Below are 24,346 nucleotides of genomic sequence, written 5' to 3'. Positions count from 1 at the left end.
ATAGTGAATTCCAGGTCAGCCTGAGCTAGAGTGAGACCCTACCTCGAAAAAGTAAAATAAAAGCTAAGATACGGGCATGGCGGCACACGCCTTTAATCCCAGCACTCAGGAGGCAAAGGTAGGAGGATCACCGTTAGTTCAAGGCCATGCTGAAACTACATAGTGAATTCCAGATCAGCCTGGGCTAGAGTGAGACAAAATCAAAAATAATAATAAAAGTTAAAACAATTCGGGAGTGAGAATGTGTGTGTTTGTGAGAGTGGGGAGATCACGACACAACATTCATGTGTTAGCCTTTGCCTTCCACCTCATTTCTGAGGCAGGGTCCTTGTTTACCAGTGTTTGCCATATGGCCTGTGATCTTCCTGCAGAGTCTCATGTCTCTGCCTTCCATCTCACTATAGGCATGCTAAATTACAAAAACCCAGCTCTCAGCTTTTACATGGGGTCTGTCTGGGAATCCAAATCAGCAGTCATACTTGTATGCTACTGCTTTATCCACTAACACATCTCCCTAGCCCAAAATTTGAATGTTAAAAAGACCTTGCTGGTCATGGTGGAGCACACCTTTAATCCCAGCACTCGGAAGGCAGAGGTAGGAGGATCGCTGTGGGTTTGAGGCCACCCTGAGACTACACAGTAGTGAATTCCAGGTCAGCCTGGACTAGAGTAAAATCCTACCCCCCCCCCCAAAAAAAACTTTACCACTTTGATAATAGTACAACTATTTGCTACACTTACTTCAACATATATCCTGAAGTTACCAAAAAAAAAAAAAAGTAATTTTTTTTTCTTAGAGGGAGGGTCTCACTTTAGTCCAGGCTGGCCTCAAACTCAGAGCAATCTTCCTATCTCTGCCTTCTGAGTGCTGGGATTAAAAGGCATGTGCAACCATGCCTGGCCCCAAAAAGAACTGTACCTATCATTCTTGGTATAAAAAAAAAAAAGACAAAGCCTTAATGTTTTGCTTTACTAGAGGACAGTGACTGGTGTTAAATACATTTATTGTAAATTTTAGACACAAAAATAGGTTCTCTAGGCCATTCACATGCACTTTAAAATCAAAAAGCCGAAAACTACAACAAAGCATATAATTATACAAATGATCCCACTCTGTGATGAGTATAGGATTGCTGTCCATGCAAGTAGATCAGATGTATCATCTGCCAAGCCTTAAGATCCAGAAGTGTTGTTACTACCGAACCTCTCATTCACACTGTGAAGTAAGTGTTTTGGAAGGCAGTTCCATGAGTTGGCTAACATTTCTTTAAAGCAAATTACTGCTTCTAAACTTAACCTGAAAGTGGACAAGGAAAAAGAAAAAATAATCTCACATTACTGCTTAGAAACACATTCAAAGGGTTTTTTCTTTTCTTTTACCTTTTTTTTTTTCCTCCCCAAAGTAGGGTCTCCCTCTAGTCCAGGCTGACCTGGAATTCACTATGTAATCTCAGGGTGGCCTTGAACTCACAGTTATCCTCCTACCTCTGCCTTACAAATGATTTTTTTTTAAGTTCAAGTTAAAGACACACTCATTATTGCCTTTAAATAATCCAATAAACCTGAGCTGAAGAGATGGCTTATCAGTTAAGGCATTTGCCAGCAAAGCCAAAGGACCCAGGTTCAATTCCCCAGTACTCATGTAAAGCCAGATAAGCTGGCAGATGCATCGAGTTCATTTGCAGTGGCTAGAGGCCCTAGCACACCCATCTTCTCTCTCTCTCTCTTTTTCCAAATATATATATTTTTAAACTCGTAAACCTGTTTTTTTTTAGACTACTAAAGTTTGTGGTAGGTAAAAAGGTACTTACCGCACAAGAGATTTTGGTTGAACTGAAAATATAAGTATTTCATTACTGTGTGCCTGAAAAAGAGATGAAGAACATATTAAAAAGAGCAAGTGCTCATTCCTTTAATTCCAGCATTAAGGAGGCAAAGGCAGGAGAACGGAGGAAAATTCAAGGCCAGCCAGGGTTATAGAGGGAGAGTGTCTCAAAAAGAACAAACAGGGCTGGAGAGATGGCTTAGCAGTTAAGGCACTTGCTTTCAAATCTAACAACCCGAGTTCAATTCTCCAGTACCCAAGTAAAGCCAGATGCACAAAGTAGCATATGCATCTATAGTTCATTTGCAATAGCTGGAGGCCCTAGAGTGCCTATTTTTTCTCTCTCTCTACTTGTAAATAAATAAATAAAAATATTTAAATTTAAAAAAAAAAGGCCAGCCACGGGGGCAACATGCTTTTAATCCTAGCACTCAGGAAGCAGAGGAATGAAGATCACCATGAGTTTGAGGCCACCCTGAGACTACATAGTGAATTCCAGGCTAGAGTGAGACCCTGCCTCAAACAAAAGAACAAAAACCAAGGCCAAGGATGTGGGTTAATAGCCGAGTGTTTGCATAGTATACACAAAGCCTTGTGTTCTGTCCTAAGCAATGCACAATTTTTTTTTAAATTATTTATTTATTTATTTATTTGAGAGCGACAGACACAGAGAGAAAGACAGATAGAGGGAGAGAGAGAGAATGGGCGTGCCAGGGCTTCCAGCCTCTGCAAACGAACTCCAGACGCGTGCGCCCCCTTGTGCATCTGGCTAACGTGGGACCTGGGGAACCGAGCCTCGAACCGGGGTCCTTAGGCTTCACAGGCAAGCGCTTAACCGCTAAGCCATCTCTCCAGCCCTGCACAATTTTTTTTAAAGTGCTTTATGAATAAGTATCAGAAGAGTATCAAGTGGTATACTTACAGCTCTGTGATGAACCAGCAGATTGTTGGCACAACCACCAAACACAATTACTTCTCCTTCATCACTCGCACAAGCGGTATGCCATAGCCTGCATTTAAAACAAAAATTTGAGTTGCAAGTAACCCTAAGCTACAAAGAACAGCTGGTGAAATAAAGACTAGAGATCTTTTTTAAGTCCTTATTTATTTGCACATACATATGTACATACCAGAGTCTCTTGCCACTGCAAATAAATGCCCATGAAGCTTTATGTGGGCTGCTGAGGAATTGAACCCAGGCTAGCAGGTTTTGCAAGCAAGCACCTTTAACCACTGAGCCATTTCCCCAGCCCCCAAGACTAGAGATCTTAAAGTAATTCAGACCAAACATCGTGGTGAGAAATAAGATCTTGAGGAAAAGAATCGGGATGTAGCTTAGCTGGTGACTAATTGCATAGCATGCTCAGAGCCCTGGGTTCAATACCCAGGCAATGAATATAAAAACTGAGTGTGGAGCTGGAGAGATGGCTTAGCAGTAGGGTGCCAGCCTGCAAAGCCTAAGGAGCCATGTTAGACTCTCCAGATCCCACGTATGCCAGACTCAGAAAGCTGAGGCAAGCACAAGGTCACATATGCCCTCTAGGTGGCACAAACATCTGGTATTTGACTGCAATGGGTGAGGCCCTGGCACGCCAATTCTCTCTCTCTCTCTAAAATAAATAAAATTAAACAGGATGTGGTGATTATAACCTGTAATCCCAGCAACTCAGGAAGGAGAGGTAGTAGTTTATGGTCATTCTCAGCTGCACAATGAGTTGAAGGCCAACCTGGGCTATATATGACCCTGTTTTTTTTTTCCCCCACTGAGGCAGTGCCTCACTATAGCCCAGGTTACCTTAGAACTCACTCTGTACCAGGCTGGCCTCAAACTCACAGTTATCCTGCTACCTCAGCTTCCCAAGTTTTGGAACTAAAGATGTGCACAACCATGCCAAGCTTAAGACCCTTTCTTAAAAACAATAAAATGATCATGGGGTGCAGAAATGGCTAGCGGTTAAGGCACTTGTCTGCAAAGCCTAAGGACCCATGTTTGCTTCCCCAGTATCCATGTAATAAGCCAGATACATAAAGAGGCATATGTATCTGGAGTTCATCTGCAGTGACCAGAAGCCCTGGCACACCCATTCTTTCTACTTTCTCTCTCCACTTATAAATAAATAAATAAATAAATAAATAAATAAATAAATAAATGGATGGTAGGCATGGCCACATATGTCTGCAACTCCAAATGCTGAAGGCTCAGAGGTAGGAGGACCTCTGGGGCCCACTGATTAGTCACTCTAACTGGAAAACCATAAGCTCCAGGTTCAGTGACTCAGTCTCAGGGAAATAAACGAAAAGGTCCTCCTCTGGCCTCATATGCATGCACACAGGATGAGTACATCTGCACACACACATCACCAAAAAGACTTCATCTCTCTTGTATATTGCAAATCAATCAGCAATTCTCTACACATTTTGTTTTTAAATGATAAATGTAGGTGAAATTTCATTCAACTGAAGAGCTTAATTTGGGGTTTTAACTATATCAATAATTTCATAATAAGGAAGAGGCAAAAGTACAAACCTAGCCTTATCTTTACCACTGAGCCATCTCTATAGTCCAGCCTAATATTTCATACATAGGTGACGGAAAAGAAAACACTGGGTACTTGAGTAATACTGGTTTTCTTTAAAGAAGTAAGATGGAATAGAGGACCCAGATGTAAGCCCAAGTAGCTATAGCCACCTGATATTCGATAAAAAAAAAAAAAAAGCCAAAAATACACATTGGAGAAAAGACAGCCTCTTTAGCAAATGGTGTTGGGAAAACTGGATATATATCTGCAGAAGGATGAAAATAGATTCTTCTCTCTCGCCATGCACAAGAATTAAGTCCAAATGGATTAAAGACCTTAACATCAGACCTGAAACTCTGAAACTGCTAGAGGAAAAAGTAGGGGAAACCCTTCAACATGTTGGTCTTGGCAAAGACTTTCTGAATACAACCCCAATTGCTAAGGCAATAAAACCACAGGTTAATCACTGGGACCTCATGAAATTACAAAGATTTTGCGCTGCAAAGGACACAGTGAAAAAAGCAAAGAGGCAACCTACAGAATGGGAAAAAATCTTCGCCAGCTATATATCTGATAGAGGATTAATATCTAGGATATACAAAGAACTCAAAAAGTTAAATAATAAGGAATCAAACAAGCCAATCAAAAAATGGGCTATGGAGCTAAATAGAGAGTACTCAAAGGAAGAAATACGAATGGCATATAAGCATCTAAGAAAATGTTCTACGTCACTAGTCATCAGGGAAATGCAGATTAAAACTACATTGAGATTCCATCTCACTCCTGTCAGATTGGCCACCATCATGAAAACAAATGATCATAAATGTTGGCGGGGATGTGGAAAAAAAGGAACCCTTCTGCACTGCTGGTGGGAATGCAATCTGGTCCAGCCATTGTGGAAAACAGTGTGGAGGTTCCTAAAACAGCTAGAGATTGATCTACCATATGACCCAGCTATAGCACTCCTAGGCATATATCCAAAGGACTCATCTCATTTCCTTAGAAGTACATGCTCAACCATGTTTATTGCTGCTCAATTTATAATAGCTGGGAAATGGAACCAGCCTAGATGTCCCTCAACAGATGAGTGGATAATGAAGATGTGGCACATTTATACAATGGAGTTCTACTCAGCGGTAAAGAAAAATGAAGTTATGAAATTTGCAGAAAAATGGATGGACCTGGAAAGTATTATACTAAGTGAGGTAACCCAGGCCCAGAAAGCCAAGCGCCATATGTTCTCTCTCATATGTGGATCCTAGCTACAGATGACTGGGCTTCTGCGTGAGAATGAAAATACTTAGTAGCAGAGGCCAGTAAGTTAAAAAGGAGACATAAAGGGAAGAGAAAGGAAGGGAGGAGGGTACTTAATAGGTTGATATTGTATATATAAGTACAATGATTGAGATGGGGAGGTAATATGATGGAGAATGAAATTTTAAAGGGGAAAGTGTCAGAGGGGAGGGAGGGAATTACCATGGGATTTTTTTTTATATGGAAAATGTTAATAAAAATTTTTTAAAAAAGGGCTGGAGAGATGGCTTAGCAGTTAAGCGCTTGCCTGTGACGCCTAAGGACCCCGGTTCGAGGCTCGGTTCCCCAGGTCCCACGTTAGCCAGATGCACAAGGGGGCGCACGCGTCTGGAGTTCATTTGCAGAGGCTGGAAGCCCTGGCGCGCCCATTCTCTCTCTCTCCCTCTATCTGTCTTTCTCTCTGTGTCTGTCGCTCTCAAATAAATAAATAAATAAATAAATAAATAAATAAATAAAATAAAAATTAAAAAAAAAAAAGAAGTAAGATGGAGAGATGGCTTAGTAGTTAAGGTGCTTGCCTGCTAAGCCTATGGACCAGGTTTAATTCCCCAGGACCCACAAACCAGATGCAGAAGGTGGTGCATATATCTGGTGTTCATTTATAATGGCTAGAAGCCCTAGGGCATCCACTCTCTCCCTCTCTCTATCAAATAAAATATTTCTTTAACAAATATAAAATAAAAAAGTAGTGGCCAGGTATGGTAGCACATGCCTTTAATCCCACCACTCAGGAGATGGAGGTAGGAGGACTGCTGGGAGTTCAAGGCCACCCTGAGACTACATAGGGAATTCCAGTCAGCATGAGCTATAGCAAGACTCTACCTTGAAAAAACCAAAAAAATAAAGATGATGTACTTAGTACCAAGACTTTTCTGAGTATGATAGACACAGTGTAGCCAAAACATCAGTTCTTACCAGCCTTGTCCATCCATGTGCTTCCTCTTCCCACTCCCCCTTTTTATGGCAGGGGACCACACCCAGGGCCTTGCACTTGCTACACCTGAGCTAAATATTCAACCACATAAGCCTCATTAACTTGCTCTGGGGATGAGGGATGGTTCAATGGGTAAAAACACTGGCCATGAAAGCAGAAGTATCAGAATTTGGATTCCTCAGAACCCATATAAAGCCAGATAATACCTATGGCAAGATAAGATATGGAAATGAGAATCCCAGAAGCTACTGGGCCAGCTAGGCTAGCAAAGACCTTGCCTTCAAGGTTGAAAATATGTGTGGACCAATACCTGAGGTTGCCCTCCAACCTTTACATACCTGTAGATATGCAAAAACCCACACTTACACAGGCACATAAAGATAAAAATAACCTTCCAACCGGGCATGGTGGTGCACGCCTTTAATTCCAGCACCTGGAAGGCAGAGGTAGGAGGATCTTTGAGAGTTTGAGGTCAGCCTGGGTTAGAGTGAGAGAGATACTACCTAAAAAATAAATAAATAACCTTTCAGGTAATTCCTACCTTGGCTTTTCAGTATAGGGATGATTAAAGTATATCCATTCATTTTTACTGATGCAGTAAATCCAGGCATCACCTGATTAAACAAAAGAAAAAGCCATGAAGTATTTATCATGTCAGTATGACATTTTAAGGGCACAACTTTAGCAATATCTTATTTTTTCCCCTCTCTATAATTAAGGAAATAAGTCCCCTGTCTGTTATAGCCCTTAGCAGGGTTTTTGAGAGCTCTAGGTTTTTTCTTTTTTCTTGAGGTAGGTTTTCACTTTCGGTCAGACTGACCTGGAATTCACTATGTAGTCTCAGGATGGCCTTGAACTCATGGCAGCCCTCCTACTTCAGCCTGCCAAGTGCTGGGAATAAAGGTATGTGCCACTAACCCCCAGCTTAGGACTTTTTTTTAAACTGGAAAGAATGGATTCATGTCATAACGTACGCAATTATGGTACAGGTACGTTACAGGATCAAAGTTAATAAATCTTCCAACTAACTCAACAACATAAAGGCCTAGCATGGTGGCATATGCCTTTAATCCTAGCACTTGGCAGGCTGAAGTAGGAGGACACCTGAGAATCTGAAGCCAGCCTGAGACTACATAGTGAATTCCAGGCCAGTTTGGGCTAGAGCAAAACCCAACCTCAAAAAACCAAAGAAGTTAAATTGAGACTGATTTTCAGATATTACTATACGGACATATATATTAATTATATGAGAGGCAGTTATGATTATATGCATATATATCTATGTATATATCATGTTTAAAGGACTCACTTAGTGGCTGTTTTTCAGTGGTAAATCCTCCAAAGAGAAAAAGATGATCTGAAGAGACTGGTGTTAGTGAGTGCCAGGACCGGCCAACGGGGCATATACCTTGAGGAATTCTGAAAATAATAGCTGAGTTATAATATCTATGCTCAAAGCAGATATTTGTTACAGAGAAATGCTGGTTGTCTTTTAAAATGTATATGGAGTTACTAGGAGAAAAAGGACTTTAAAAAGAATTCTTGGTATTAACAGCTACATACTTTATACTGAACTATGTTTTTTGAAGGCAGTAGACTTTCTTTTCAACAAACATTGAACACATGCTGTGCCAGGCAGTTATGGAAACTGGAAATAAAGATAAAATTCATGGGCTAGAAAGATGGCATAGTGGTTAAGGTGCTTGCCTGTGAAGCCTAAGGAACCAGGTTCAATTTCCCAGTACCCACATAAAGCCAGATGCACATGGTGGCACATACGTCTGGAGTTTGTTTGCAGTGGCTAGAGGCCCTGTGGTACCCATTCTCTCCCCCCATATAAATAAATAAAAATTAAAAATTTTCAAAAATACCCAGGCATGGTGGCTCACGCCTTTAATCCCAGCACTCAGGAGGCAGAGGTGGGAGAATCACCGTAGGTTCGAGGCTGCCCTGAGACTACATAGTGGGCTGGAGTAAGACCCTACCTTGAAAAAGAAAAAAATTTTTTTCAAAAATATTTTTTTTTATTTATTTGAGAGAAGAAAGAAGCAGAGAGAGAGAGAGAATGGGCATGCCAGGGCCTCCAGCCACTGCAAATGAACTCTAGAAGCATGCACCACCTTGTACATTTGGCTTACGTGGGTCCTGGGGAATCAAACCTAAGTCCTTTGGCTTTGCAGGCAAGTAAGAGTAACTGCTAAGCTGTTTCTCTAGCCCTAAAAATATTTTTTAAAATTAAATTCCTTAAGGACCCCATTAAGCATGCTTATTTAAATTCAAAATTACAAACTTTAAGCAGTTTCATTACATACTACTAGGAAATATGAAGGGGGGGTGAAATGCATTTGATAATCTTTTCTAATGACTTATCTAAAGAGATACCTACAACTCACTCCACTCCCACGTATCCAGATTAAGACAGTGGAGGTCATTCATTCTAGCATCCTGAAAAAGGAAAGTAAACAGTTAATGTCTTGACAAATACAAAGTCAAGTCATTAAAAATACATACTCACTCGGTATCTGCCACCAAACACAAAGCCTTTGTTCCCAACAGTTGCACAGGCGTGGGCAGCGCGAGGTGAAGGTGCCTTACCCTATTAAAAAGTTGCAAAAACAGCTTATAAATGGCTTCTTTTTTAAAATTTAATTATTTTTTCTCAATTTTTTAAAACATTTTCCATGATTATAAAAAATATCCCATGGTAATACTCTCCCTCCCCCCCCCCCTTTCCCCTTTGAAATTCCATTCTCCATCATATCTCCTCCCCATCTCAATCAGTCTCTCTGAGTCCTACCCTTCCTTTGGCTCTTACATTCTTTCTGCCATCTCTTCTGCATTAGACCCCGAGCCTTGGAAGGTGTGATCGAGATGATACTCTGTACTCTAGTCACTTCTTTCCAGCACTATCATACCTTCTGAGTCGTCCCAAGGTAACTAGTAAGTGGCTTCTTTTAAACAGAAGGGAAATGCCAGAGTCTTCACTGGGTATGAGATAATACACCAGATAATCAGGCTTCTAAAAGCTGAAGACTTCTAGATAATGGCAATATTAAAAGCTGATACCACAATTTTTTTTGTTTATTTTTACTTTTATTTATTTATTTTTTTGAGGAAGGTTCTCGCTCTAGCTCAGGTGGACCTGGAATTCACTATGTAGTCTCAGGGTGGTCTCAAACTCATGGCAGTCCTCCTATCTCTGCCTCCCAAGTACTGGGATTAAAGGTGTGTACCACCACACCTGGCTCACAACTTAAAATTTTAATGTTTTATATTTTGGAAATGTCCTAATGGGCTGGTTAGTGTATCAGAATGGCTGCTTAACTTTTACTTTTTTAAAGACTGAAACAAGCTGGACATGGTGGTGTACGACTTCAATCTCAGCAGTTGAGGGATTGAGGTAGGAGTATCACTGTAAGTTTGAGGCCAGCTGGAGAGATGGCTTAGTGGTTAAGGCATTTGCCTGCAAAACCAAAGGATCCTGGTTCAACTCTGCATGACCCACAACCCACATAAGCCAGACACAAAGGGGCACATGCGTCTGGAGTTCATTTGCAGTGGCTGGTGGCCCTGATGTGCCCATTCCCTCTCTGCCAAATAAATAAATGAAATTATATTTTTTTAAAGAACAAAATAAAACCTGGCACATACAATGTCTGAATCTGAGGGAAAATATATACTACTGTTAAGTTTTAGTTTACTATTATTTATTTAATTACAAACAATTGAAGCTACTGCATAGGACCTATCAGTGGTTACCTTTTTTCCTTTAATTTATTGGAAAGCGAGTGCCGCAGGGCCTCTAGCCACTGCAAATGAACTCTAGATGCATGCACCATCATTTGCATCTGACTTGCATGGGTTCTGGGGAATCAAACCTGGGTCCTTAGGTTTTGGAAGCAAACACCTTAACTGCTAAAAGCCATCTCTCCATTCCTGTGCTACCTTTTATTCCTTCGTTGCAACTTCTCCAAGGTCTAGGTAGGTCTCTTGGAGAATAATAAATACCATAGGTCATCTCACACCAAGAATGAAACTGTCAGTTTTAGACCACATCCCAACTCTGGTATATCCCCTTCTCCAAGTCATCTCTTTTTAATAATTTATCATTCTTGGCTAGAGGGATGGCTTAGTGATTATGGCATTTGCCTGCAAAGCCAAAGGACCCAGGTTCGATTTCCCAGGACCCATGTTAGCCATATGCACAAGGGGATGTATGTGTCTGGAGTTCATTTGCAGTAACTGGAGGACCTGGGTACACCCATCCTCTCTCTCTCTCTCCCTCTTTCTCTGTTAAATAAATAATCAATTTATATGAAAAATGATCAAATGTTTTGAAAAAATTTATTACTCACAGTAGTGATAGGCTGGCTCCAGGTAAATGTTTCAGTGTCCAAAATATGTACATGATCATTCCATCCTCTTGGGTGACTTGAATTCTATATAAAAGAACCTGATTATTATTTTACAAGTAATGTTTGTAAAGTTATATAGCCCGAGTCTAATTTAATAACAAGTAAAATGAACAAAACTAATGATTATTACCTCAACTTATTAAATAGACCATATCCAAATATGAAACTTCACTTACCCAAAAAGATGTTTCATCAAACTCAAAAGTTCCCAATACTTTATCTTCAGGTAAATATCCATATCCTCCAAAAAATATCAACCTGTTTGAAAGAAAACAAAGACATTAAATATTAAAACATCTGTATGTTAGGACACAGAATTTTTCCTACTTTGATATATGGGATGAGTTGCAAAGTACAGCTTAGTATATGAAAGTTACTTACTTAAATGACAATGGCTAACATGACTAACACTTAACTATATCTTAAGTGCTGAGTTAAATGCTTTAATGTATTAGTTAGTGTGGGTCCTATAAGTTATGCTTATAATCTCTGTGCTTATAATGCTTGTTGACTAAAATATTAAAGGGCAAAGTACACTCTGCACAAAAGCCCAAACCCATAGTACATCTAACTTACTTGTTTTTATATACCCAGACACCAAGTTTATCCTTTGATGATGGAGGAATTCCTTGGCAATCAATTCTTTCCCACTGTAACACTCTGTCGGTACACCTTGAATCCAGCATGTAAAACTGCCACAAGCAATGATTTCAATTAGTTTTGGTTATGTGGGAAAAAATTCAAAATTTAGCATTTAACTTTACTGTAATTTGTGATAATAAGGGTGCCATCTAATTCACTGCTGCTGAAATTGTGATTGCAAACTAGCTGCCACACTAGTCTGGGTTAAGATTTTGAAGTTAGAATGTAACTTACCTAAATCTTTAACAATGCTATTAAAATATTTAACTATCACAGCTACACTTACAACAAAGAAGCTGGAAGTGTGTTCATTTACATTCTTTCACAAGCTACTTATCTTGCCTTATCGATAGGTAGTTTGAATTTTACTGATCTATTTATATCCAGACCACACCAAAACAAAACAAAACAAAACAAAAAGTTAGGTGTATCAGTTTTGCCTCAGACTCAACAAAAGTCTAATTAATTGCCTAATTAATTCTAGAAGGTAAAGATCAGTTAATATTTAGGAGGTTATATACTGGTCCATCACTCAAAGGACTTCCATCCAGGTAACACATCTCACCTTTCTGAGGCACCCAAGCTTCCCTTTGGTCAACTCTACATCTGATACACAGTTATAACTCTCTGTGACCACCCTCAAAACCAGCTTCTCTCCCTAATAAGCTACTTCTGCTTGTGTCAGTTATTTTTCTTCCCCTGACTGTGTTTATTTAAATGGGGAAGGTAGGTATGGTTTGGAGCCCTTGCTACACCATATTCTCATCCCAGGGATAACAGGGCAAGCTTTTAAGAACACAGTTGGAAACAATCGCAAACACTTGTCCTAGCTACAAAACCACATGGAATTTCCTTGAATAAGATGCACCTACTTATGTCTCCACACTTTAACCCTCCCATCTTATTATTCAATTCAAACAGTGTCTTTGATGAACAACTTTCATTTCTCTATTCCCCATCCTACCAAACCCAGGACCAATTACTCTTTCAAAGTTACTTCCCCCCCCCCCCCAAGGTAGGGTCTCATGTTAGTCCATGCTGACCTGGAACACTCACTCTGCCTTAGCCTTGTAAGTGCTGGTATTAAAGACATGCACCACCACACTGTGATTATTGTGCACCAGGCTCTGTGCCTCTCAGTCAGGTAGATGTGCTACATTCATTTACTTGTGTATGTGTCCCTTCCAGAATGTGAGGTGGAAGCTGAATCATTCATCTCCATCTCCATCTCCAGTGTTCCACTGAATACTCAGTATAAGGTCTTACTAGGTTGCAAAATGAATGGATAAATATCTATCTATATCATGTACCTTTCTGAAACTTCATTTGTCTGATGAGAACTGACATCTTTTTTCCTATTTGGAAAAAAACAGACAAAATCTGAACAGCTGTGTCTTAGGACAATAAATTATAGTAATATTACTTAAATTTTTTCATTAATAATTTATCCTTAGTGTTTATCTTTACCCTTCACTCTAACTTATTTCTCTCTCATGTTTTTTTTGTTTTGTTTTGTTTTGTTTTTTTTCAAGGTAGGCTCTCACTCTAGCCCAGGCTGACCTGGAATTCACTACGTAGTCTGGGGTGGCCTTGAACTCACTGCAATCCTCCCACCTCTGCCTTCTGAGTGCTGGGATTAAAGGCGTGTGCCACCACACCCAGCTATGACCTTGAACTTTTTTCGATCTTCCTGCCTCTACTTCCCAAGTGTAGGGATTTAAATTTTTCCTAACATTCACCCAATACTCAAGGCATATAAGAAAATAAGCAGCTGCAAAGAGCACTAAGAAAAACCAACTAGGAAGTCACTGCACACAGGCCAACAAAAGTTGATTTTACAAAAAGCCTGGGTAAATACAGACTGGTAGGTAAAAATATTAAAGTGCATATTTATTATACTCAAGTATGTATTTTTTAACTAGAACAGAAATAACTATAATCCTAACTTTAGAAATTTGATGTTTGAGGACTGGGGAGAAATTGAGGCTTGAAAGTGAGAAGTGAGTATCACTGAACCATAATCCTTAGAAACACCTACCTTATTTGTATTGCCTCTTGAATGGTGTCCTCCAAACAAGTATAGCACCCTGTCCACACACACAGCACAGCTTCCCGACATAGAAGGAGGAACATCACCTTCAGTGTTAAGTTTTTTCCTGGGTGGAATTAAACGTATGTAAGTTTCCCAAAAGGTAAGAAATGTAAGAATTTATTAATTTCCCTTCTATTACTTCTATCCTCACAGTAAAGAAGGGAAACAGAGAAGGCTGATGTCATCTAGGATATCTTCTAACTCTAACATGAACTCAAGGAAAAAAAACCAAACAAACAAAAAAAACTCCTCCTTAGCTATTCCAGAGGGTACAAACTGGCCTAACACATAGGCAAAAATAAGAGGTTCTGAAGGCCTAAATTCGTATGTTCTAGGAACTATTTCTTATTCCTCGGACTAAACTGTTTGTTTTTTATTTACATGGCCATAAATAGCAGTTTTGTTTCTGTGAGTAGGCCAAGAACATAAAAAGGAAAATATCAACATCTCCAGTGCTAACAGATTAATAGAGTTTTTTATTCAGTCACCTTTGAGTCATTCAAATAAATCCTGACATACTACTAATGAAGCTTAAGTGGTGCTTTTTTAGTTACTGTGTGCCAAGTACTTGATTCAGCATTCAGATGTCCTCTACTGACTTTCTTTTCCTTTGTTTTTGTTTCTCAAGGTAGGGGTCTCACCCTAGCCCAAGCTGACCTGGAATTCACTATGTAGTCTCAGAATGACCTCAAACTCATGACAATCTCCCTATCTCTGCCTCCTGAGTGCTGGAATTAAAGGTGTGTGCCACCACACCTGTGCCCAGCTTCTATTGGCTTTTTATTTTTTACTTTTTTTTTTTTCGAGGTAGGGTCTCACTCTGGCTCAGGCTGACCTGGAATTAACTGTGTAGTTTCAGGGTAGCCTCGAACTCACTTAAAGATGTGCGCCACCACACCCAGCATTCTATTGGCTTTTATGCCTTACTTCCTTGACTTCTTGTCTGTCCTCTCAGCGCTATTAACATGGGTGCTGACATCACTCAGGTCCTCTTGCACAACAAACATTCTTAGCCATCTTCTCAGCCCCAAGAATTCTCCCCCCCTCCGCCCCGCCTTGTTTTTTTTGAGGCAGGGTCTCTCTTTAGCCCAAGCTGACCTGGAATTCACTATGTAGTCTCAGACCAGCCTTGAACTCACAGCTATCCTCCTACCTCTGCCTCTCAAGGGCTGGGATTAAAGGTGTGTGCCACCACACAGAGCTAAGAATTCTTTTTAAATTTTTACTTATTTAGAGAGAGAGAGAGAAAGAATAGGCACATCAAGGCCTCTAGCAACTGCAAACAAACACCACCTGCACCTGGCTTATGTGGGTTCTGGAGAGTCAAATCTGGGTCTGTAGGCTTTACAGACAAGCAACTTAACTGCCCAGCCATCTCTCCAGTGTAAGAATTCTTTTGTATATGTAAGTGCAGGTATGTGTTTGCTTCAGCATGTGTGTAGAGGTCAAAGGAAAATCTCAGGTGTCAGTTCTTGCCTTTCAGCTTGAGAGAGGGTTTCTTGTTCACCACTGTGTATGCCAGACTACCTGGCCTGTGAGTTTCTGGGATTCTCCTCTCATCTCACTGTAGGTACACTGGGATTACAGATACACTTTACTGTGTACAGGCTTTTTTTTTTAAATAAATATATTTTTAAATTTTTATTTATTTACTTGAGAGACAGAAGGAGACAGAGAATGGGCGCAACATGACTTCTAGCCACTGCAAAGAAACTCCAGAGGCATGTGCCACCTTGTGCAACTGGCTTACGTGGGTACTGGGTAATTGAAGTTGGGCCCTTAGGATTCTCAGGCAAGTGCCTTAACCACTAAGCCATCTCTCCAGCCTGTGTACAGGCTTTTACATGAGTTCTGGTGATCCCAACTCAGGTCATCAAGCTTGCTCAGCAAGTACTTTTACCCACTAAGCCATTTCCCCAGCCCAAGAATTCTTTTTTTTTTTTTTTAAATATTTATTTATTTATTTGAGAGCGACAGACACAGAGAGAAAGACAGATAGAGGGGGAGAGAGAGAATGGGCTTCCAGCCTCTGCAAACGAACTCCAGACGCGTGCGCCCCCTTGTGCACCTGGCTAATGTGGGACCTGAGGAACCGAGCCTCGAACCGGGGTCCTTAGGCTTCACAGGCAAGCGCTTAACCACTAAGCCATCTCTCCAGCCCGCCAAGAATTCTTTACTTGCAAGCAGAGAAGGAGGGAGGGAGAATATGAATGGCCACACCAGGGCCTCCAGCCATGGCAAATAAAATCCAGATATAAAGGCCAGGCATTGTGGCGCACACCTTTAATCCCAGCACTCAGAAGGCAGAGACAGGAGGATCACCATGAGTTCAAGGCCACCCTGTGACTACACAGTGAATTCCAGGTCAGCCTGAATTAGAGTGAAACCTTACCTGGAAAAAAACAAAACAAACAACATGCACACCTTTAATCCCAGCACTCAGAAGGCAGAGACAGGAGGATCACCATGAGTTCAAGGCCACCCTGTGACTACACAGTGAATTCCAGGTCAGCCTGAATTAGAGTGAAACCTTACCTGGAAAAAACAAAACAAACAACAAAAACCCAGACATATATGCCACCTTATGCATCTGGCTTTATGAGGTCACTAGTGATGTGAACCTGAGTCATTAGGCTTTGCAGGAAAGCACCTTAACCACTTACATATCTCTTCAGCCCAAGAATTCTCAATTTTAATATGTAGAATTCCTCTATTAAGTGAGTACTGTACAATTATAAACTTCTAATCATCTAGAAAGAGATTAGCAGTTTACACTAACATTCATTTTCCATTTACAGAAATAACAGAACAGTTACAGAAACTGACCTATTTTAAATCAAGGACTACTATTTTAGTTCTGAGATCTAGAGTAAGTAAGATATTAAAGAACAAAGGTCATCTTTTTAAAGCAGGAAGTTTTTTCCCCCTTTTTATTTATTTATTTGACAGAGAAAGAGGGAGGGGAGAGGGGGAGGGAGAGAGAATGGGTATGCCAGGACCTCCAGCCACTGCAAATGAACTCCAGATGCGTGCACCCCCTTGTGCATCTGGCTAACATGGGTCCTGGGGAATCAAACCTGGGTTGTTTGGCCTTGCAGGCAAATGCCTTAACTGCTAAGTCATCCCTCCAGCCCTAAAGCAGAAAGTTTTAATAAAACATCCATGGGGGAAACAATTTTTTAAATGTCCAAATACGCTAATCCAACATTTTGAGGAATACATCAAGGCTGTTAATAACATGTCCTTGACTATGTAAATGACTTTCAGATTATCACTATTTATATAAAAGTGAGCGAAGTATAATGGTGCATGCCTTTAGTCCCAACACTTGGAAGGCATAGGTAGGCAGTTCACCATGAGTTCAAGGCCAGCCTGGGCTACAGAGTTCCAGCTCAGTCTAGGCTAGTATGAGACACTACCTTGGGGGGAAAAAAAGACAAATGTAAGTTCATTTTGATTAAAAAATTTTTTTTTAATTTTTATTTTATTTGAGAGTGATAATGGATGCACCAGGGCCTCCAGCCACTGCAAACCAACTCCAGACGCATGTGCCCACCTTGTGCATATGGCTTACGTGGGTCCTGGAGAATCGAGCCTTGAACCAGGGTCCTTAGGCTTCACAGGCAAGCACATAACCACTAAACCATCTCTCCAGCCCTCATTTTGATTTTTAACAGAATAATTTCATTTGCAATGCTGAGAGTGAAGAACCCAGTCCTCAGGCTTGGCAGGCAAGCATTCTGCCACAGAACATCTCTACCCTAGGCCACACCACTAAAAAAAAATATTGATTTGCATGCACGTGTGTGTAGGCATACTTCCCCTGCCCCCCAGGTAGGCTCTCACAAGGTTTACCTGGAATTCACTATGTAATCTTAGGCTGGCCTCAAACTGACAGCAACCCTATCTCTGCCTCCCGAGTACTAAAATTAAAGGTATATGCCACCACACCCAGCTAGCACACCACTTTTTGTATCCAGCTTACATGAGCAGCTTGGGGATTAAACTGAGGCAGATCGACTTTAACTACAAGCAAGTGCCTTTAACCAGTGAGCCATCTTCACAGCCCAAAACATACTATTCTTTTGTCTTTAATTTGTATTTTATTTACAAGCAGAGAAAGAAAAAGACAGAGAGTGTATGTGTGTATATGTGTGTACATGCCCACGCCCAGGCTAACTTGGAACACTATAGCTCCAGGCTGGTCTCAAACTCACAGTGATCTTCCAATCTCAGCCTCCTCTGGAGTGCTGGGATTAAAGGCATGAGCCACTACACCCAGCTCCATTCCAGGTTCTTTTTTTTTTTTTTTTTTTTCTGTTTTTTTGAGGTAGGGTCTCATTCTGGCCCAGGCTGACCTGGAATTCACTATGTAGTCTGAGGGTGGCCTCGAACTCATGGCAATCCTCCTACCTCTGCCTCCCAAATGCTGGGATTAAAGGCGTGTGCTATATTTATTTTATTTATTTATTTATTTATTTATTAGATACAGAAGGAGAGGGAGAGAGAAGGGGAAGGCCAGGGCCTCTAGACACTATAAACAAACTCCAGACACATGTGTGGGACCTGGAGAATTGAACCTGGATCCTTAGGCTTCTCAGGCAAGTGCTTTAACCACTAAGCCATCTCTCCAGCCTTTTTTTTTTTTTTTAACAGAGCCTATTTCTTGGACGGGAGAGATGGCTTAGCAGTTAGGCGCTTGCCTGTGAAGCCTAAGGACCTTGGTTTGAGGCTTGATTCCCTAGGACCCACATTAACCAGATGCACAACAGGACACAAGCATCTGGAGTTCATTTGCAGTGGCTGGAGGCCCTGGCATGCCCATTCTCTCTCTCTCTCTCTCTCTCTCTCTATCTGCCTCTTTCTCTGTTGCTCTCAAATAAATAAAAATAAAAATGAATAAAATATTTTTAAGAAAGCATGTGGCACCACGCCTGAATTAAAGAAAATTTAAAAAAAGAAACTATTTATTAGAGAGAGAGGAAGGGAGGTAAGGAGGGAGGGAGAATGGGCATGCCAGGGCCTCTAGCCTGGAACTCACAGCAATCCTCCTATCTCTGCCTCCTACGGGCCAGGATTAAAGGGGTACAACTTCTATTGGCTTTTCTGCCTTAGTTCCTTGACTTCTTTTTTTTTAAATTGTTTTTTGTATTGTAGGCATAACTTTTGTGTGTGCATGTTGGTGTTGAAATTTTCGGATTTTTAAAAGTATTTTATTAATTAATTTATTTGAGAAAGATGCAGAGAGAGAGAGAAAGAGAGAGAGAGAGAGAGAGAGAGAGACACACACACACACACACAGACAGATGATAGAATGGCTGTGCCAGGGCCTCTAGCCACTGCAAATGAATTCCAGGCACATGCGCCACCTTGTGCATCTGGCTTACATAGGTCCTGGGGAATCAAACTTGGGTCCTTAGTCTTTGCAGACAAGTGTCTTACCCACTAAGCCATTTCTCCAGCCCCTTCCTTGACTTCTTATCTGTCCTCTCAGCACTACTGAGTGGGTGCTGACATCAAACTCAGGTCCTCATGCTTGCACAGCAAACACTCTTAGCCATCTTCCCAGCTCCAAGAATTCTTTTCTTTTTTTTTTTTCTTGTTTTTTGAAGGCAGGGTCTCTCTTTAGCCCAAGCTGACCTGGAATTTACTATGTAATTTTCAGACTGGCCTTGAACTCAAATTCACAGCTATCCTCTTACCTCTGCTTCTAAGGCATGTGCCACCCACCACACCTAACTCAGATTTTTTTTTTTTTTTTTTTTTGAGGTAGGGTCTCACTCTAGCCCAGGTTGACCTGGAATTCACTCTGTATTCTCTGGGTGGCTCTGAACTCATGGCAACCCTCCTACCTCTGCCTTCCAAGGGCCGAGATTAGAAGTGTGCACCACCATACCTGGCTTAATTTATTTTTTACTTATTTAGTGAGAGAGAAAGAGAGAAAATGGACACACCAGGAACTCCAACCACTGCAAATTTCAGATGCATGGGAAACTGACCCTGAGTGCTTAGGCTTCACAGGCAAGCACCTTAATTTCTAAGCCCAAGAAACTATTTTGGTGGGGGTGGGGGGAGAAACTATTTTTTGAAGAAACTTTCTAAGGTTATAAAAGTATCTACTGAACAACTTGGAAAAGATAATCTTGCCAGGATGGTGGCAAACCCCTTTAATCCATCTTGAATCCCAGCACTTGGGAGTCAGAGGGAGATCACTCTGAGTTCTAGGCCAGGATGAACCCAGGTTCGATTCCTCAGGACCCACATAAAGCTGGATGCACAAGGTGGCACATGGATTTAGAGCTCATTTGCAGTGGTTAGAGATCCTGGTGTGCCCATTATTTCTCAACATCTGCCTCTTTCTCTCTCTCAAATAAATAGCAAATAAATATTTTTTTTTAAATCAGCAAAAAACATAATCTAACTTTGCAACTAATCTAAACTAGTGACACTGTATTCAGTATAGATGGCATCCTTAATTTCAATATTTTTATTCCTAAGAATGCATTTTCAGCTTTCTTTTACTTTGCAACCTTGCTTTGTAGTCCCCGCTCCCCATGATATCTATCCAGTTACCATCTTCCAGTCTCCATGTTGTAGATCCATAGTTCTTCTCTGGGCAGATAAAAGTCATATAATCCTCTCACTTGATTACTCTATGAAGAATAAGAAAAAAATTGCAAATATAAGTAACTGACATTTTAATGAGGCACTACAAGTTTTTCATATCTGCCTGAGATACTAACTATATGATGTAAAATTAAGTTATGCATACTTGTTAAGTACACAGACCTCCAACATCCATGCCACATGCTCAAGGTAAACTTAATTCAAACTGTGTGTGTGTGTGTGTGTGTGTGTGTGTAAAATGTAATACTTAGGTGAACACATATATGTGTTTTCATGTGAAGGCCACAGGAGAATGTCAGATGTCTACCTTGTTGCTCTCCGTCTTTTTTAAAAATATATTTTTTATTTGCAAGGAAAGAGAATGGGCACACCAGGGCCTCTTGACACTGCAAACGAATTCCAGAAGCATGTGCCACTTTGTCCATTTGGCTTTAAATGGGTGCTGGGGAATCAAACCCAGGTAATCAGGTTTTGCAAACAAGTGTCTTAACCACTGAGCCATTTCTCCAGCCCTCCACCTTATCTTTTAAGACCAGGTCTCTCCTGGAGCTCACCAATTAGGCTACAGTTCTAGCCAACAAGCACCAAAGATCCTCCTGTATCCACTTTCCCAGAGTTGAGTTGCAGGCACACACCCCACAGGTGGGCCTAAATGCCTGTGCACCAGGCTTTTCCATGAGTGCTGGAGATCTGAACTCAGATCCTCATGTTTGCACAGCAAGCACTTTACCAAACGAGCCATCTCCCCAAGCCACTGCAATCAAAACTCCAAATGCATGTGTCACTTTGTGTATCTAGCTTTACAAATAAGTGCCTTTAACCACTTAGCTATCTCTCAAACTTTTTTTTTCTTTTGTTTTGCTAGGTTGGTTCTTGCTCTAGCCAGATTGACCTGGAATTCACTACAGTCTCAGGGTGGCCTTGAACTCAATCCGATCCTTCTACCTCTGCCTCCCAAGTGCTGGGATTAAAGGCCATGCACCACCACACCTGACTATCTCTCAAACTTTTAATAAAGCAATCCCAAGTGTGTATAGAGAACTCTAGGTTATCTCTAAGACTATACTGTAAATTAAACAGACCACACACCAAATATCAGTTGCATGAGTTAGAACATACTTTTCATGACCAGCAGATTCTTGAAAATCCCTGGCCCCTGTTAATGTGGTGTTCTAACCAAGCTTTCCTTGACCTACTCATTTTCTGACAAGAAGCAAAGGGCAATATCCAAATACTGAGCTTTCACATAAAACTGTAGGCTCCCCACTAGGCTCCCTTTCCCTTCAGGTATTAAATCCTAACAAAAACCAAGTTTACCATGTCAGAACGTAATGCTATCAATGAATGGTTTCAGTTTCATAACCAAAAAAAACAGATATCATCAGCCAGGTGTGGTGGTGCAAACTTTTAATCCCAGGTAGGAGGATCTCCATAAATGTAGAGGAGTGTGGGTTTCAGAGCCACCCAATTCAGTGGTTTTGCCTTTTCCCTCTCCTCAACCCAGGCATCCAGGACCTCATAAACCCACCATCAGAAATTTTTCATCCTGACAACCCTCTCCTTCCCACACTCCAAAGAGGAGTCCTTTTCTGGCAGTTGGTGTGGTGGATCACTCCTGTAATCCCAGAACTTGAGTGGTGCAAAAGCTACCTCAAAAGTTCAAGTTCAGACGAGACTGTCCAAAGGGATGGGAGAACAGAGAAAAAGTGCCATTCCCTCTGCTGTTTTTTTTTTTTCTTTTCTTTTAATTTATTTATTTGCAAGTAGAAAGGTGACAGAGAATGGGCAGGTCAAGGGCCTGTAGCCACTGCAAATGAACTCCAGATGCATGTGACCCTTGTGCATCTATCTGTGGGTCCTGGTGAATTGAACCTGGGTCCTTTGGCTTCGCAGGCAAACACCTTACCGCTTAGCCATCTCTCCATCCCCTCAAGGCTGGTTTTTACAATAAACAGTTTAGACAAGTATAACTGGCCAACAGGTCTGTTTGCCTCATTTTAATAATGGTCACTTTATACCTGCTCCTCTCCCCTGAAAGTTCCAAACACCAACCAAGTACCCTCTAAACACCTATTCTTTGGAGGCTGGGGAAAACATGAGAGGTTAATTCAGACTGGAAAATAAGCAACTGTAGTTACACCAAGTGAAGATATGAGGACAGTTATCTCAAGAATAGTAGAATGGTCAACTGTGATCAGTTAGACTGTACCATAAGCTACATTGTTTCTGGAGTAACAAAGCACATTGTCCAAAACCGGTGTAGGGAACTAAGTGTCAAGCACTGAGAACGGGGAGATTGTTTATATGATTAAAAGGGAATAATAGCTTGGTGGTAGGCATGGATCAGAACCACGCAGCAAATGAGATTCTAGAACTAGACGGTAGTGCAGAACTCCAAAAGCAACACATAAAACCAGTGAGCGCGGCTTTAACAGACAGCAAGGTAGTCCTCCTCAGCTGAGGGTAACAGCAACAGCGTAACTGACTTGGAACAGACAACGGGCCACACTGTTAACTACTGGGCCCAAGAGCTGCAGTCGAGTTACATGTGTTGCAGCAGGGGCTTTATTGGTCACCGTGGAATTTTAACATTCATTTTCGTAGTAGGAATTTCTTTTTGAAGAACTTTAAAATCCTTTGTCAGCTGAAACCAAGAGGAAGATGGCCCTACGTTCAAACAATAAGGTGACAGTCATCTGCACAAGTGTAGCTGGTGGGGCCACTGGCGGGAAGGTTGCGTGGAGGGCTGTGGTGTCCGGCCGCACAGGCGGACCCGGTATGTGTGGACCCAAGTCCTCTGGGGTCGTCGCGACTAGGGGTCCACGTGACCCCGCAGCTCGCCGCCTCCCCGGGGAGCACCTCGGGAACTCGGGGGGCGGATGAGCCAGGGGTGGCGGCCGGAGCCTGGAGCGGGGCCGGGAGAAGGACCGCTTCCCGCGCCGAGAAGCAGCGCCCCGGGCGCGGGGCCGCACTGACCTTGTAGCCGCCCCAGACGAACATGTGGCGCCCATCGCTGACGGCTACGTGGCCGCTGCGCTCGGCGGGGCAGGCGGGCTCCAAGGCCTCGTAGCCCTCGAAGGCGGGTCCCGGCGCGTCGTCCGCCCGGAGCTCCTCGTTGCCATCAGCCATCTTGATGCTGCGCTAGCGTGCGCCAGGAACGTCCGCGGCCGCGCCAGGGGACACAGGAGCTCGGGAGGCCGCGGCGCCCCACCGTCCCACCCCCGAGCGGCACCCGGCCGCCGGGACGCGTGCAGGACGGGTGGCGACAGGCCAGGTCTGCAGAGGGCGAGAAAGCGGCCTGCCTCGGGGTAAGCTTGCACAGACAGCCCGCCCCGCCCCCGGATGCCCGGTCCTTGTTGACGCGGCGCCGGAAGTTCCCTCGGATGACGTCAACGAAGCACCGGAAGCGCTGCCGACGCTCCGCCCCCGGCTTCGGGTCGCACACCACGCAGCCGCATATGGCGTGGGCGGAGGCCGTGGCCTACTAGGCGTTTGTGGGAGGAGCGATGCTCCTCCCTGTTTGCCCTTGCGGATATTAACTAGGAGGGTTTAGGTGGTGGAGGGTCTGATCCTCTGCTGCGACCATGGAAACCGAAGCCCTTCGTTCGCCTGCTGTGCTCGGCCCTCCCCGACCCCGTAGCCGCCTAGCCCTGTTCCCAGCTCGGTTCCATCCTACTTCACACCTTCTAGTGACGCCGAAAGAAAGTCGGAATCTAAACGTGATTCCTCGCCTGCCCGACAGCTGCACTAGAAAACGTCTTGGGAATATGCCTAATCTAGGGCTGCGTCTGCAGTTCGCTGTTCGGTGGAGTAGTTGCTGCTTGATCCTGTTTTCTGTCCTCCACCACGCTGGGACCGTCATGCAGTACATTGACCAAGGTGGCGTGGCTAGAAAGGGAAAGGCCCGCCTTTAATCCCACCATTGGGGTAGCAAAGGTAGGGGGATCGCAGTGAGGTCGAGGCCACCCGCCTGGCATA

General features: G+C 42.4%; 1 protein-coding gene across 1 annotated transcript; it reads right to left on the bottom strand.

Annotated features, from left to right (window-relative positions):
• Positions 1-987: 987 nt before the first annotated feature.
• On the bottom strand, positions 988-23,685 carry Klhdc2 (kelch domain containing 2). The gene is made up of 13 exons (XM_004649159.3): positions 23,345-23,685; positions 20,315-20,394; positions 13,688-13,805; positions 11,584-11,699; positions 11,184-11,265; positions 10,948-11,031; positions 9,108-9,188; positions 8,979-9,037; positions 7,902-8,011; positions 7,134-7,206; positions 2,748-2,835; positions 1,812-1,864; positions 988-1,297 (listed from the first exon to the last, which is right to left on the bottom strand). Exons 1-13 carry the CDS (start codon positions 23,495-23,497, stop codon positions 1,174-1,176), a joined length of 1,221 nt encoding a protein of 406 aa, XP_004649216.1. The 5' UTR covers positions 23,498-23,685; the 3' UTR covers positions 988-1,173.
• Between the last annotated feature and the right edge of the window lie 661 nt (positions 23,686-24,346).

The sequence above is a fragment of the Jaculus jaculus genome, chromosome 7, assembly GCF_020740685.1.
Source record: "Jaculus jaculus isolate mJacJac1 chromosome 7, mJacJac1.mat.Y.cur, whole genome shotgun sequence".
NCBI lineage: Eukaryota > Metazoa > Chordata > Mammalia > Rodentia > Dipodidae > Jaculus > Jaculus jaculus.
The sequence above is the reverse complement of the archived record's forward strand: the minus strand, read 5'-3'. Positions and strand labels throughout refer to the sequence as shown.

Bases quoted from the DNA above. Each gene is read 5' to 3' on its own strand.
- Klhdc2 (XM_004649159.3), bottom strand. From the start codon at position 23,497: ATGGCTGATGGCAACGAGGAGCTCCGGGCGGACGACGCGCCGGGACCC. The intron at 11,266-11,583 runs GTAAGTTAGATG...TCTTTCAAACAG, and splicing joins GTCTGGGTATATAAAAACAA to GTTGATATTTTTTGGAGGAT. The intron at 2,836-7,133 runs GTAGGAATTACC...TTTTAAATGCAG, and splicing joins CCCTATACTGAAAAGCCAAG to GCTATGGCATACCGCTTGTG.